The 17,463-nt window shown below is 37.8% G+C and overlaps 1 protein-coding gene across 1 annotated transcript in view; it reads right to left on the minus strand.

The window, feature by feature from the left end:
• Positions 1–13,402, minus strand: part of LOC113239561 (protein phosphatase methylesterase 1) — a 20,888-nt gene extending 7,486 nt beyond the window's left edge. The window contains exons 1-6 of the mRNA XM_026476622.1: positions 13,298–13,402; positions 12,872–13,073; positions 7,722–7,831; positions 5,315–5,472; positions 4,293–4,383; positions 3,296–3,361 (exon numbers count right to left, since the gene is read on the minus strand). Of these exons, the coding sequence (XP_026332407.1) occupies positions 3,296–3,361; positions 4,293–4,383; positions 5,315–5,472; positions 7,722–7,831; positions 12,872–13,073; positions 13,298–13,371 (701 nt within the window). The 5' untranslated portion in view covers positions 13,372–13,402. The remainder of the gene's footprint in view (positions 1–3,295; positions 3,362–4,292; positions 4,384–5,314; positions 5,473–7,721; positions 7,832–12,871; positions 13,074–13,297) is intronic.
• Positions 13,403–17,463: the final 4,061 nt, after the last annotated feature.

Genomic DNA, 17,463 nt, shown 5'->3' on the forward strand with positions numbered 1-17,463 from the left:
GTGGATTTGATTCCTATAGTCGACTGCCTCCATGGTGTAGTGGTTAGTGTGTTAGGCTTTCGTTTCGGACGTCGTGAGTTTCCGATGGGTGACTGCCTCCTTAGTGCAGGATATCCGTAATCACTCAGTCAGTTCTTGCATTATGTGGAAGTGGTACGGGTGATGGTCAGAGCTTGTTTACAAACAAAGGCGTATGCAGTGCAACGTTGAAGGTCGTAGACGTAGGATATAGGTATTCGTTTAATGTGTATGTAATGATGTAATTTGTATCAGGAGAAGGGTCTTATTTCAAAAGGATGGTAATAATTTTAATTTCACCCTGTAGGTACATTATGAAAACGTTACCCTATATTCCAAAATTTGCGTTTCAGTCGGCGTCCTTTGATGTGCCGCCGCTGAGGCAGAGGTGCTATTTTTTAACTTTTTGTAACAGTCTGTAATTGCCGTTTGCGTTGTGAGGACTAAATAGGTGTCATCGGTTTGTTTGTGTCTTGTTTTTGTGTTTATTTAAACTATGTCACGCTTAAGCAATAGTGATTACTAAGAGATGATGTTGTGCGTAGGCGCAGCCGATGGGAGCTTGCGCCAGCCTCGCCAAATTTATTGGGCAAAGTTTATTGATGGCGTCCCAGAAAATCGACGTCGACCATTTCCTGCTGTGGAATGCTTCAGGAAGATGGTTATGAGACTTCATAATAGTGGATCGTTCCGTGGTTCCAGTTCTGAAGGCCGGCCGAGTTCACGAGACCCAGAATTCGAGGCAGATGTTTTGGAACATTTTCTCGGCAATCCAAAGACAAGTACTCGTCGTGCTGCGGCAGCCTTTGGTGGTGTGAACCATATGAGTGTGTGGCGTGTGCTACGGGATGATGGCCAGCACCCATACCATTTTCAAAGAACGCAGGAGCTGTTACAAGCGGACTATGATCTACGTTTGGCATTTTGCCGCTGGTACCGCGACCAGGTTGGTAGGTCTCCCGACTTCGCTTCGTCGGTACTGTGGACAGACGAGGCGTCATTTACGCGTGCGGGCATTATCAATATGCATAATGAACATTTTTGGACTCATTTGAATCCCCGCGTATCAAGGGAATCAAATTTTCAACACCAGTGGCGGATTAACGTGTGGGCTGGTATAATAGGTTGTGCCGTCATCGGTCCAGTGTTTTTGCCGGCAAGTCTGAATGGGGCCAATTATTTAAGATTCCTAACAGAAGACTTGGATGACGTTCTGATGGCCCTGCCAGTGACACAATACGTGAGACTCGTGATGGAACACGGGATGACTTTCTAGCACGATGGAGCACCCGCACATTTTGCTCGAAATGTACGTTCCCATCTGAACGACCGTCTCCCGCAGTGGATTGGGCGGGGAGGTCCTGTACCCTGGCCAGCGTGGTCCCCAGACTTGACACCGCTCGATTTTTTTTGTGGGGTCATATAAAAATATTGTTTATGCGGAGTCCTGTGAAAGCGCAGAAGAAATGAGGCAGCGGATCGAAATGGCGTTTAGTCAAATCACTCGGCAAATGCTTCAAAGAGTAGAGCAGTCTCTGTACCGACGCACGGAAATATGCATATTGCATGGAGGTCGGCATTTTGAACCTTACCTGTAAATGTGTGAAATGTGCCAGCAGTGCGTGTAGTGATTGTACTTATTATTCAAAATTATCGTAAACAAGTCAATATTTCGTACATTGTACAACAGTGAATTACAATTCGTAGGAAATTCATTAAAACGTGTATGAATTGCACAGTAGGTAAGTACCAATTAAAAAAGTATCCACTATTGTAAAATTGTCGTAAATAAATGTATTAATACAAAATTATGTAGAATGTGTATACGATGAAGGCGTGCGTAACTACGGGCTTAATAAGTAAATAAATATCCTTTAAATTGTATGTAAATAAGTACGTACCTAGGTATGGCATAAAATAATATTGTTAGAAATAATTCGATTTTTCTAGGTATTTAAAGATTTTGTTACTTAATATTAACGTGTTATCAACATATTCAAATCATGTTTTTACAGTGGCATTTCAATTGTAGTCAGCTGTTCTTTCGCCCCGCTTGCGGCCGCCCAGGTTTCATTAATGAATTTGTGAAGTCGTAGTAACGTAACTAGCAATAGAGTTGTGACGCAGTGGTTGTTTCGGACAATCACTATTTATACAAACATAATTAAAGTTATATCAACATTAAAAGTCACTTATTTTTATTTGATATTTTGCACAGAGGGTCTAGATCAAGTATAGGTTTGGCTCCTTTAATATGACTACACCTTGCGGTTACACCCTGTATATCTTATTATTAATATAATATTCAAACATACGAGTTTGAAAATCTCTCCCTTCAAATTATAAAAATAATCAGGGATGGCTCGGTTTTATAAATAATAAATTACTGGTAATTTTCGGGGAAAAATATTGAAATTGTTGTAAGCGCCAAAAATCGAAGGTGAAAACCCAAAAAATGATATTATATTTCTGATGGTGGATATTTTTCTAGTCTTAGGGTCGTATTCCAGAACTAACAAATGCTATGATTTTAAGGCACTAGAAATCATACTCAAGTCCCTGCCATTAGGGTCGTATTTCCAGTGCTTGAAATCACTGTAAGTAGGTACAAGTGTTTTTTCTCTGTATTCTTTCTTTTGTCTCGCAAAATACGCTGTGGTGTCAAGGCGTGTTTCAACCAGTACCTACTATCGAAGCTCCTAATAGGTATACACTTAATTACTGACTTGAGCATTGAGTAGAGTTATGGAATGCGACCCTAAGTCTTCCGTGGCTCTACCATGAGATTACAATGACAAATATCGCTAGTGACCGCGTAGAATGTTTGTATACAATTTTTTTTTGTTTTGTGGCCGCTAAGGGCGCTGTATAATTTGTCCTACTAAATTGGAAAGTAATTTACGCGGTCGTAAGCGACTACTGTCACAGTTAACTCGTGGTGGAGGCTCTGATTATTATTGTGTGACTGGGCATAATGAAATTTGTCACTGTCATACACAACCGTGTACACATATCTATGAGTTACGTAAATAAATAGGAGACATCACTATTGTTACAAATCAAATCAAACTTCATTTGTTTCAGACAGATACAGTCCATAATATTATAATAGTTAAACAATTATGGATGGCGTCCCATCAGATCTACCAATATAAAAAAAAAACAAAAACAGTCCTCAAGTTGAAGGCAGTCAACCCTACCAGTCACAACGCGAAGAATGTCATTTGAGCTACCACCGACACGGCTTATGATACGATTAACTATAAACAATACTTACTTAACAATCTGGCTGGGCATGGAAACCTTGGCAGATTCGACATTCCTCACCTGACCGCTGCGAACACTGTATATAAAAAAAAACATGTAAAAGAGATATGAGAAAGAGAAAAAAGCTAGTTTGGTGAATTCTTAATTGGATCAATCACAAAATGATAAAATTAGTTTCATTGTTGTTGAAATCATTGTGCTTGTTGTTACAATCATTGTGTTTGTTTTTGCAATCATTGTGCTTGTTGCTGCAATCATTGTACTTGTTGTTTCAATTATTGTGCATGTTGTTGCAATCGTTGTGCTTGCTGTTACAATAATTGTACTTGTTGTTCAATTAAATTCAATTAAATATATTTATTCGTCAATATGGGTTATAGATACATTGAAATATACGGTCATATATGAAATTATAGGGACCCACTATGCTGCGCTTTAAGTCATATGAACTAAATTATTAAATGAGTATAAGGAACGTAAGTATCATATACAATTTATACAGCTCTTAGCTATCACATCATTTTTGACAACACTGTTGCAATCATTGTGTTTGTTGTTGTAATCATTGTGATTGATATACTCGGATGGAAACAAGATTACATTATAGCCATAAACAACATCTTGTTAGTATCAACTTTTTACCATGACACATGGAGGTCAATCTTTGAGTAAACATAAATAAAATTCAAATGGTGTCAAAGGTAAAAATGCAAGGAACTTAAAATAACGCGTACAGCTAACTGATATCTCTCATTACCCAGCCTCAATAATAATGTGACATTCTTGAAAAAGAGTAATAACAAATACTAAACTTGATATGACAAACATCATATGTGTTAGTTTTATTTAGTATATTTCTATATTCTATTGAAAAGCCAAGAATCATGGAGTCGACATCACCAAAGCAGCTTGGGGAGTTAAGTAGGACGTTAATATGATTATTAATGTAAAATAACAGAAGTAAAAAGGCTTTATAGAAATGATTATGATTAGAAGAAGGCACGCACCACCACTCAACGGCGTGTTGTATACTTTTGAAATGCGTCGGCCTCCCACGCAGAAAACTTTGCATGCTCGCCAGGGCTTCCATTGCAGTACCTGTAGATAAAGTTATAAAGATGGTTAATAGAATCTTTTCCTGCAAGCACGTGCTTTTAGGGCAATTTACAATCTGGGCCGCAGAGTGTCTTAGAGAGATAACTTTGAAGAGATTAACATTCTTACACTAACGTCACAGTATATTTATGAAAAAGTTATTTATGTTAATTTTTTTATGAGAAGTAGTGACAGACATAACATGGAACAGAGGAACAAAAATAGACCCGCTGTTCTTGGCAGTCGTCTTCACAAAGTCTCAGATTCATTTAAGGGGTAATGTAAACGCTTTTATAATAAGATTCCGATTGATATTCAAAATTTGAAAAAACTTTATAGTATAGGTTTTAAGTATAGCTTCTGCGTACTTGGATGACAAAAACCCGTAATAGTGACCCGTTTAATTGAATAACTCTAAAACTAAAGGGATTAAAAAAAAATCCGTAGTGACAGTTCTCGATCATGCATAAATATAATTAATTATCTAATTTTTGTCCTAATAACCTGTAGCATTTCGAGGATGAATCGAAAAAATGTGAAAATTACAGGTCATTTCGTGATTTTTATCTATCGAGGAAACTTTATTGTTTTATGTTTCTGATTAATGTCTATGCTTGAATATATCGTGTAGTTACTCATACAATATTTTATTTTTAACTTTAAAGTGGATATACCCCTCTAAAATCAAAACGAAGATTAGGAATTTTTCCTCCGCTCCCTCTTAAATGAAATATCGTAATGATAAATGTATTCAAATGTTACAAAGAGCAACCCCTAGAGTTTCTTGCTCATTCTTCTCAAGGAAATCTGCCTTACGAATGAGCAAAGGAGTTTAATCAAAATGACGATTTCGAGTAAAGGAATGAAAATGAGCTCTGCCGCTTTAAAAAAAACTTGTGCTAAAGATGATTGCTGCTTATAACGTAAACATTACCTTCAACAACATCAATGACAGCAAGCCCCTCGATGTAGTCCTGCAGCGAGGGCAGGTGTGCAGCCCGCACGGCGATGGCGCCGCCCATCGAATGCCCCACCAGGATCAGACAAGGCATCTGCTCCGGGAACAACTTGTGCAACACCAGATCCACGTCTCTGTCAATTGAAAAGAATATTTTGGACCCTCTAAAAATATTTTTTTTTCTCATATTCGGCACCAACTTATAAACAAATTTACTTGACAGATTGATTGCAATTTTATAATTACCACAGTCCCTCACTAGATCAGAATGAATCGTGCTTCTTATCGATGGCATACTAGTGATGAAAGAGACTCAGTCTTTTAAGGCCTTTTAAAAAACCTCGACTAATTTTAACGCCTCACGACTAGTCTAGTCTTTTAACTCTCAAGTCTTGAGTCATAAGACTAAAACTGAAACTAATTTGAGTCCAAGTCTTTTAACCCTAGGAAGCTTAAAAGACTTATTAGGACTAAAACCACTGGCGCCTCAGTCTCGGGAGTCGCGAGTCATGAGCCGCATGGCGTGATTTTATTTCTACCCACAAGGTATTTATTTTACGATTTTTATTATAAGTAAATAAACGTGATTATTTACTACATACTACTTATGTCATTTTTATTTATAAACCTCGGGTTTAATAAGACATAAAATACGTATAAGTCCTTTGCAAACAACTCGAGTCCTTTAAGTCTTTCAAGTAAAGTCTTTTGAGTCTAGTATAACGACTTATTCATAAAAGCTCGAACCTCCAGTCTTAATTTTAGAGTCGAGGCCTGTAAAATGGAGTCGAGTCGTTATAAAACGCCTTAAAGGACTGAAGGCCGTATTCCAGAACTCTACTCAATGCTCAAGTCAGGATCTGAGTATGATTTCAAGCACTGGAAATACGACCCTAATGGCAGGGACATGAGTATGATGACGACCATGAGTCTCTTTATCACTAGCACACACCCTTCGGTACAATTGGTCTACTTCCTCAATCGGTCCACTTGTTTTTCCCGACTCGCCTATTTCCAAGTTTTATTGACAGCGGTTACCGGAAAGTGCGCGAAATCGGATTCTACCCTTAGAGATGGAATATTTAACTAATGAAGTACCCTCTTTAAAAAAAAGAATCATCAAAATCGATTCACATATTGTCGGAGTTATCGCGGAGCGTACATAATAAAATATAGTCGAATTGATAACATCCTCTTTCAAGTCGGTTTATAACTAACTGTGTCCTTGATGTTGTTTTTTCAAATCATAGTTAACGGAAAGTTGCCATCATTATCAAAAATATAAAAAATGTACTCCATGGCAATCTGCAATTACAAGTTACCTTTGAAAGTTTATAAAAAGGATTTTTTTTTTTGTAAAATTTAAACTTACATGCTTAAAAGGTTATTTGGGCTTTTGGACAAGTGGACCGATCGGGAAATGGACGAATCGGGAAAAACAAGTGGACCGATCGGGAAAGTAGACGAATAGTGAAAGTAGACCGACCGGGAAAGTAGACGAAATTGGAAATAGACTTATCGGGAAAGTGGACAGATTGTATCGAAGCGGGAAAAACGAATGGATCGATTGGGAAAGTAGAGAGATTTTACCGGAGGGGGAAAAACAAGTGGACCGATCGGGAAAGTAGACCGATTATACCGAAGGGGGCATACACTACAATGGTTGACATCGTCTTGTTGGTACGTAATGGGAGACAAGATGGGCAAGTAAGAACTATTTGTTTCCTATTCTGAAATCCAACAACTCTGGAAATACCAATGGATGGATGGATGGATAAGTTGACAAGTCCCATATGTAATCCCACAGCCTGTAATTTCTACTCATCTTGTGCACCTTTATTTAAAGACTTGGGAATTTTGCCGTGGCATGGTTTGTTAAGCAAAACCTACAAATCTTTAAAAAAAATACGGATGTACATAGTAGACGTGTAAGAAAATGGACTGATATACCAAAAAAACCCAGATTGTCTTGTTACTAAAATCAATGCAATAGTATGTGAGTCCCAATTTAAAAATTTAATAATTTATTCAGAAACACAAAAATTATTACAAAGTGTGTGTTTTTTAGATAAAATGTTGACATGAAATTCCTAGTGCTTAATTTGTATGTATTAATAGTTTGACATTGATAATTATTATTTTGTTGTTGACTGATTATTTCTTGTGATATCCAACGCCAGTAATATAATTAAATAAATTTTAAGTGAAATTCTGCACGCCTAATCGCGGAAAAATTCGTATTCTATTATACCACAGATTATTGAATACTCATTATATCATGTTCCATCTTTCGTTCACCATTTTATAACCTAATCAAAATGTAAGCTAAACAAATGCAAAGGAAGCTATGAGTTGCAATGCCCAAACCAAGTAACAAACGTACCTGACAAGCGTCTCTGCACTCAAGTCATCAGGATTCTTTGCTTTTGTTTCACCATGGCCTCTGATGTCCATAGAGATGACCTGGCAGTCTATCATGCTTGTTATCTCCTCCTGTAAAATGTACGTACGTATGTAAACACTTTATTGTACAAATATTTTGTGTTTGTTACTTTATCATATAAGTTTTTAACATAAAAAAAATATAACGTTAGTGTACAAAGGCAAAGTTATCCCATAAAAGGGTTATTTCCAGCTAACCCTTGAATAATTGCAAGGGCAAATTGCAAATTGATAAATTTATTATATCAAACATAGATATAAATACATAATATTAAGTAAATGATGTTACACTAATACATATAAAGTATATAGTAAAATTGATGTATAAAATAAGACTACAAATAAATATAAATATTTTGTAAGCTCTAACATGAGGAGTCTGAATAATTGCTATATTTGAAAAGGGCAAAATTGTACAATTTAATGAGGATAAACAGGAATTATGTTTGCTACTAACGTTTCATAACATGCTTGCATCGAGTATATAACCAGAAATAGAGAAATGTCATTTAATTTGTTTGAAAACTATTAACTAACTATGCCATATCATTTTACTGTGACAATTGCGCTCCGATTGGCCAGTCCGAATTTGAAACAATAGCCGATTCTTAGCAATTGATGCCAATCGACCAACTAACTTGAGCTTTGCTATAATGGACGAAAATTGCAAAATTACATATTTAATACTTAATTACCCATAAAATTTGATTCTGTTTGTTTTGTAATTAGATGTTTAGCTGTTTTTCCCCACACCATTGTTAGAGATATTATCTTTATTACAATAAATACAGAATATTTTTGGAATATACAGAGGCGTACACACAGGTCAGTTGTTGGTGCTGTACTACTTCAGCTTTCTAATTTGTAATTTCAGCGCAAACGAGAGTTGATATTTATAAGTGATGTATCACTGATGAGTTACCAGGAATGTAAGACCCTTATTTCTGATTATATACTCGATGCGTGCTTGTCACTGGTGAGAAGTCTAAATCATTTCTCATAAGCTTGCCAAAATAGTTGATTAACCTGCCACACTTTCAAGAGACAATGTCCCTAACGATGTTAGTACTGCAGCGTGCTAAAGCTGCACGGTAACTCAAACGCGCAGCTGTGGTTTCGCCAATTTAGAAAAAAATATATCTATAAAGAGTAATATAAAAAAATTATTAAAAAAATACTGCTGCCATTGACCTACCAACAAATACTGCCATCAATTAACGTTTTTTTTTTTACAATCCAAGTGACGGGACGAAGTACGAAGACAAGTAAGCGACTCGCCTATCCATAACAGTTGCGGTGCCACCCAGAGCTTTAAATCGCAAATATGTGAGAGGCACTGCTTCTGTGCCCGTCACCCTGAGACGTAAGCTTAACCCTTCCAAACCGGAATGCAATAATGCTCACCTTGCTGCTTGGCGGTAGAAACAGGTAAGGTGGCAGTACTTCCCTTGACAAACTTTTTCACAAGGACCTCTACTGCTACTAACGTCTATTCAAGTTAGCGACTTAGTACTGAGAAAACACAGCCGCACGTGATTGGTTAGAGATAAGTCACTAAAGCCGCATTCATAATGGCAAGTTAATTAGTCGGCTTTCACATCTGTGCCGTGTTGTTTTCTGTTTGCTACTTATCGGTGACTCTTTACCTGCGACTTAGGCTTTCTTAATGGACTGATACCTTCTTACTCTGTGACTCGGTTTAAGACAAAGACTGATGTAAAATGTGAGATTGTTGAAAGAAAATATTGCAGAAATGTATAAGAAAATATTTTTGTTTCATTTTTTAAACACCCTTATGCACGACTCTTTGTTATTGTAACGCTTGTTAACGGCCACTTAATCTTGTGCCTCCATCTTACGTCCTTATTATTTTCATGAAGAAGTGCGAGAGAGAGGAGCCCATACTAGGTGGCTAACTTGAATAGACTATACTACTGTGTACAAATCACCACTAATCTACAACTCGGAGCTAAGACCAACAGATCCAAACTGCAAGATTTTAATAGCTTTTATTGTCTTTGTTTGTTTGGGGAATATTTGCCCAGTGTGAATTACGTGCAAACTCTTTTGATTCATCCGAGTCTTGTAAAGATAGAAGAATCCACAATTATTGACATAACAAGACCTACATTTACATTCGCTTGTTACAGGCTTTATAAGGCACGTGTTTAAATGATCATTTTAAATTTGCAAAAGCAGGTCTAAACGGCCATCTTCTATAATGGTTCATCCTTTTTTTTTTGTTTCGAAACATAAAATATATTAAATGAAAGTACATTTTAATCTGCTCTGAGCAATATACGAGGGTCAAACTGAAAGTTCTTAGAACTGGCCACTTATAAACAATATAATAAAAAAATAATTCTTAAATTTGAAAATAGAACTCTTTGCCAATATTACTGAGTATATATTTCATTCATTTGTCATTTGTTTTACGATTTGGCGGCAAATTGAAAATTGTCTGTGTCACTTCAACATGAATTTAACACGAGAAAATTTTCGTGCAATGATTTTTTATGACTTTCGATGTCATTTAAGTCAACAAGAAAGTTATGATAGACTACGATTGGCCTTTCACGATGAAGCCCCATCTCGTGCGACTGTTTACAACTGGTTTAATGAGTTTAAACGTGGTCGCACTAATCTCACTGATGATTTACGTGAGGGACGGCCTTCTACGGCGACGACTGAAGATAACATCTGTGTTGTGCGGCGTATGATAGAGACTGACAAAAGAGTGACCTATCAGCAGATTCGGACAAGCTTAGGCATCGGTATGAGTCAAGTGCACAAAATCCTCCACGAACAGTTAGCGGTCAGGAAGCTTTGCGCCCGGTGGATACCTCATAATTTGACTGAGGCTCAAAAACTCCATCGTGTGGATTGGTGCCGTAAAATGATTGAAAGATTTAATGGAGGTGACTCAAATGCTGTGTTCGACATACTAACAGGTGACGAAAGCTGGATTTACTGTTATGATCCTGAAACCAAAAGACAATCTGCTCAGTGGGTGTTTCCTTTCGAGGAGTTGCCAACTAAAGTGAAGAGAGATCGAAGTGCGGGAAAAAAATGGTGGCCTCGTTCTTTGGAAGGATAGGTCATTTCGCAACAATTGTGTTAGAGGATCAAAAAACAGTTTCTGCAGAATGGTACACTACCAATTGTTTGCCACTTGTCTTGGAAAAAGTTCGAGAGAAACGACCTCGCAGTAGGATCCTCCTTCACCACGACAACGCCTCGTCGCACACCGCCAAGCGAACGATCGACTATTTGGCGACATCAAACGTTGAATTATTGGGTCACCCGCCGTATAGCCCCGACCTCGCGCCTTGTGATTTTTATTTATTTTCAAAAATTAAAGAAAAACTTAAAGGAAAGCGGTTTATGAATGCTGAAGAAGCGGTGGCTGCGTATCGCGATGCCATTGAAGAGACCCCTAAGGACGAGTGGGCAAAGTGCTTTTCCCAGTGTTTCCATCGCATGCAGCGGTGTATTGACGTGAATGGACAATATTTTGAAAAGATATAATAAAACTAATAACTGGCTAATGTAATCAGTTTTTAATTTTCTAAGAACTTTCAGTTTGACCCTCGTATAATAATATATAATGCTAATAAAGTTTGATTTGTATAAATTAACTTTGATTGTTTCATGTTGAGTGTCAAAACTAAGACAAATGAGCATTAAAAAGTCTGAAACCTTGTTCAGGAACGCAAGCAAATTCGCTTCTGGCAATTAATAATTTCACAATACATTACACAATATATTATATATTTTACATTATGGCAAGCAACCTCGCGTAGCAGACGAACTGGCGAGACAAGGGTCGGAGATTGACGCTGTAGGATTAGAGAGTATATCACTCCCCTACCAATAATCAAGAGCAACTATACACACAGGGACAAATATGTTTCATAACAACTCCTACACCATTCGTAGATAAACACCAGTAAATCTTGTAAATTTATTAAGCTCAAAAGGAAAGAGCTGTGCATTCCGACAGCCACCTTAACGGGTCTTGGTCCGTGTAATAAACACCTTTTTAGTCTAGGTATCATGTACAGCCCTCTATGCAGAGCATGCTTGGAAGAGGAGGTAACGGCCGCATACATCCTACTACTACTACTACAGTGAAGTCAACTACACGGCAAAGTGCCTCGGAGTGCCGAAGCCGCTTTCTGTCTTCAGCAAACTTCAGTGGTGGGTGGCACGAGTAGAACCCTGCACCCACCACATGTAAAATAGGCGCATAGATGTCGAGTTGCGGACAACAGCCTGTTACACCATACCAAAATTCAAAAATTCAAAATTCTAATTCAAAAGTTTTATAAAACAATAATATGATAATTGTTAAGGTTTATTCGTTTTCATTTAGAATAGTATAAGGTTACAATTACCCCAACAATGTGAGTCGGAGAAAAATTCTCATTTCTGATCAGTCTTAATTTTTAAGAAAAATGAATATTCTTCATTCTTCCCGTATTCTCCCATTATCTTTCGTATAATTTTATTTCTTTATCCATCCTCCATGATAATTTTCCACGCTGACACCGGTCAAAAGTTTGTTACTGAACGAAAACGATGCCTAACTTTGTTTTACTAAACAATTTTATTTTTTATTTCCCGCTAAATAAACTTCCTACAATGTTTCTAAAAGAAAGAAAATAACATGAGCTCTCAAATTATATTTTTGCAATGTCATTAAAATATATATATAACCGTCATTGTGAATAAAAACCGCCGAAGTAATTTAATAACCGGCAATCTATCTCACCACCGCTCCACATGTCTTTCAACCCTGACATTGGCAAAATCGTCGCGCAAAACGACGGAGCCATAGACACAAAAGTTGAAGTGATGTCTGATAATAAAAGATTTGATTTTTTTAAATTGATGTGTTAATCACATTTCCCGTATACATCCTACAATGTGTCATAAGTTTCAAATATTCAAATATGCCTCATTTGCCACAGCTATGGTTAAATTATTAACTATCACAGCTATTTAAGTAAACCAATAGTCATATTTTGTAACAACTTGTTCCAATTTAAATTGCCCGTGACATGAAAAATATCTATACAAACCACTTACAGTGAACAAAGCCCAGCTTAAACCAGAGTAGCCGCCTCCATGAAGTGTTACTATCCTTGGGTGGTTTGGATTCTTGGGCTCAGGAGACAGATACACCCGAAATGTTCCACCGTCGGTCTCTACATCGATGAACTTCTCGAAGTACTGGCGCCACGATACCGGCGTATAATCCTTGCGGCGCGACACTCCGAACGGCGCCAGTCTATCCAAAACGGAAAACGATTATCCAAATCCTTTGTTCATTTATGTGTCTGTGTCTTTATTGTGAAGACATGTTCATGGATCGACTTCATATACAAATTTTGCATACAACATGTACTTGTATTAAATATATAGCAAATGGACACAATCCTATTGGTCAGGCCCATCTATTTGGGCTAGATATTTTATATAAATAAAAAACCACAAGACTCTACTGGAACTTACTTAGGGACACCTGATGTCCTGGGACAGCGTGGAGGCATTTTATTCTTCATGATGGTCTTCTGTAGTGCAGACATACCTCAATAGGGTAACCGATAATATTGGAGCTTCCAATAAATTACAATAATTATATTTTTTTAAATATTATACTCTCGTTAAGTAGTTTCTCTACCATTTTATTTTACTCAATAGAAAAATTTTTTGTCCCCCCGACTTGTTTCTTTCTATTTTTTTTTTAATGGCACTAGACTTCAATGGCTATAGATGAAAGCCATAGAGTTGCGTTAAAATATTATAGACTTCTTTGAAATATAATAGTTATTTTATATAATAAAATGTGGGAACAGACGTAAGGAAGCAAATACACGGATAGAGTGGTCAACTCAAAAAAAGGAAAACAAGTGATCTAGTCATTAACCTACGATCTAGTGATCTAGGCCTCTCATATCAACTTCACATTCGCACAAATAACTGTATGTAGGTATAAAGCCCAGTAGGCAGAAAGAAGTATATTGTGTGTGTAGTGTTCATGGAAAAATGTATATTTGGAAAAATTCCTATTTTTCAGAAAAATAAATACTTTTTCCACCTGTCAAAAGTTGAAGATAGATGGTGTGTCCATTAATAAATGGGTGTGTCGGCTTTAGACGCCACATATTATCACCGGCTGGCCGTAAATGTCTGACAGTTTACAGTTACGAAAATTGTCATGTCAGGATTGCAAATTGTTTGCCCGGTTTGATACAAAGCATTTTGTAAAAACCACGAAAACGAAACTTTATAATTATGTCGCCATTCACGAAGTTCACGAGGCCGTTTTATTGTTCGCTAGGGGAGCGATAAATTCCCCAAAATACTAAACGAAAACGATTGAGCCAATATAAAGATTGTTTTTCGCCTACGATTTTCTTTTTCGCTGTTGTCTAATCATTTCAAACCTCATTTTTCTTTATCTTGCTTTTAGCTAGACAACGAATAATTTAATTTTATAATTGACGTTAAATAAAGCTTAAAATGATACTTCTAGACGAAGGAAATAAGATGAACCTTTCCTATTTAAAAAAAAATCCGGAAAATTTTCCACTATTTGAAATTTTTCGGATATTTACCCAACATCACGTTTGTGTGGTGAGTGTGTCTTTTTTATTAAAAAAATCCGACCTTATAGTTAGTATCCCTACCGGCGTTGCTATTGGAATTACTTCTATTTAATTTTTTATTGAATCGATATCCAATTATTTTTATGTCAAATTACTCCACTAGTTTGTTATACATTATTAACAAAAAAACATTGAATATCAATTCAATAAAATTAAATAAATATATAATAATTTCAATTAAAATACAATGGATAGCGACATCTCTGGCCGGGGCTGGTAGCTGTAAAAGCATCTAACTGGGTGACGAAATATAGATTTCTCATAGATGGCGCTACGGCTAAAAAGTCGTTGAAAAACGAAATACAAATGTACGACGCAAGTACATAGAAAAATTCGTGAGATCCGTTGGTACGTTCCGTGGCTTAATTGGTATAGCGTCTGGCACGGTATGCTAGAAGACGTGCGTCGGTTCGAATCCGGCCGGACCGAAAGATTTTTTCTGAGTCGATCTTTATAATATTAATAATTACTTCTATTTGCCAAGTTTTATTGAAAACGGTTAAACGAAAGTGCACGTAACCGAATTCATTACCTAGTTTACTACTTTTAGAGTTGGAATGTTTTCTTCAAATTTAAATGGGACCTAAACTGAGGTGCAACGGGGAGATCGACTACTATTCTTATAGACTCCCCTACAGTCAACCTCACCTGCTCGTGGTGCATCCTGCTAGTCAACGAGCAAGGCTCTGGCGACCGATAAATGGCGGTATAACCATTTCATAAACTCGGGACCTATAAAATAGCTTAAACGGTAGTGAGCAGCAGCATTACCGCAGAAATAAATTTCAAGCTGCGGTCAGCAACACGCCTGCTTAGCGCGGTGACTGCTGGTCAAATGCCCTACATTACCTCTAAATGCGCAGCACTATAACATCAAAATGGCCCCCAGTTCCCGGTAGTCCCCAATTCCTGGTCACCACGGTGGCGGCCATGGTAACGGCGGGGTGGGGGGTGCTAAAAATCCTCGGGCTAAGGATGGCTGCCGCAATTAATTGAATCTGGCTACGTATAATGGATGCACGCTGCGGCTGGACGAGCATATCGCGGAACTCGAAGAAAAGCAAAGTCGTATCAAATGGGACGTCGTAGGATTATCTGAAGTCCGAAGACAGGGCGAGGAGACGATCTTCTATCGTCGATCGACTCTCGAGTCAGGTCACTTGCTCTACTTCAGAGAGGGAGACCAACTTTCTTTGGGTGGTATCGGTTTTGTCGTCAATAAGTCACTTGTTGACAATGTTGTGGAGATCGGAAGCGTGTCAGCGAGGGCGTACCTTGTATTGAAAATAACCAAGAGGTACTCCTTGAAGGTTGTACAAGTATCTGCTCCGACGTCCGCGCACTCTGACGAGAGGTCGAAACTATGTACGAAGACATAGCCAAAGTTAGCAAAACGTAACAAAACACATTTCAGCGTGGTAATCGGTGACTTCAACGTGAAAGTGGGAGTACGAGGATGCCACGACTCGAGAGTAGGTCTTAGGACTCTTCACGATGAATTCCTTTTTCCAAAAGAAGCCCTGAAGAAAATGGATGTGAGAGAGCCCTGATGGAAGGATGAAAAATGAGATCAACTTCATCTTAACTGACAAGTTATATATATTCAGAGATGTCTCAGTGATCAAAAGGTTCAATACAGGTAGTGATCACCGGATGGTACGAGGCACTCTGAATATTAACATCCGACTCGAACGAGCTCGTTTGATGAGGTCGACTCGTCGACCAACACTGCTCTAGACCGAAGTTGGAACCGAAAACTTTCAAATAGACCTGCAGAATCGTTTTGTGCTGCTGGAAACCACTGATGACATCAACGACGCCACTAATAACTTGATGAGGATCATCCGAGATGTAAGATACAAGCACTTTCGACAAATAAGCAATGGACGAAAGTCGAAGCTCTCCCGCGAGACTCTAGAAGTAATGAGGGAAAGACATGAAGCTGTTAATGCTACCGCATCGGAGCTTCAAGTACTTGACAAAGAGGTAAATAAATGTATACAGCATGACATCCGCCTGTACAATGCGAAGACTATTCATTAAGCCATAGAAAATAACAAAGGCTCTAAAGTCTTCGCAAAATCTTCCGCCACTAGTTGTCACCTGACAAAGCTGTCAACAGCTCAAGGAAACACGGTCACCTCTAAACCAGAAGTACTCGCGGTGGTTGAATAATTTTATACGGACTTATATGCCCAGAAACGACCCAGACCAGAGATACTTAACGATCCAAGAGCCAAATTAACTTCCCGACATCGACGTGGATGAGTTTATGGGGATTCTCTGATGGACCGAATCCCTAACGAGGTCATACGTCAGAGAACTAAAGTGAGAAGTAGCAGTGGGCTGGGTATTGCTGCAGGAGGGTTGATCGCCGATGGAGAAGTCCGGGAAAGTTGGCATGCTCTAGGGGAGGCTTATGTCCAGCAGTGGATACGTGTAAGCTGATGGTGATGGTGAAAACTAAGGTACCCTTTTTCCAAAAAAAAACATCAAAATCATTTCGCCGCACGTCACTTAAGCGCAGTTAAGCCATGGTTGAGCCTAAGGATCGTATTCCAGAACTCTATTCAATGCTCAAGTCAGGATTTGAGTATGGTTTAAAGCACTCGAAATCATACTCAAGTCCCTGCCATTAGGGTCGTATTTCCAGTGCTTGTGTTTCCAGTGTAATCCTGACTTGAGCATTGAGTAGAGTTCTAGAATACGACCCTAAGTCTGAAATTAGTCTAGTGACTTAATACCCTTCACTTTATTTTGGATTTTGTTTCATAAACGACCAACATTCTATCTTATAATATTAAAAACCGGTGAACACAAACACCGAACTTCGTCTGACTGTCAGTGTCAGTTAATCAAGTGTCAAAGGAAGGTTCAAGTGCATGCATGTATAGTTTACCATTGTTATTTTAGTCTAACATTAAGAAATCGTAAATTTTAATAAATACTGTAAAACAAATTAAATTAATATTAGTCATATTCTTTGATGATCTATGTTTTGTGCTGTGC

This window comes from Hyposmocoma kahamanoa, unplaced genomic scaffold (assembly GCF_003589595.1).
Source record: "Hyposmocoma kahamanoa isolate Upper Pololo Valley unplaced genomic scaffold, ASM358959v1 99879, whole genome shotgun sequence".
In the NCBI taxonomy this organism is placed as follows: Eukaryota; Metazoa; Arthropoda; class Insecta; order Lepidoptera; family Cosmopterigidae; genus Hyposmocoma; species Hyposmocoma kahamanoa.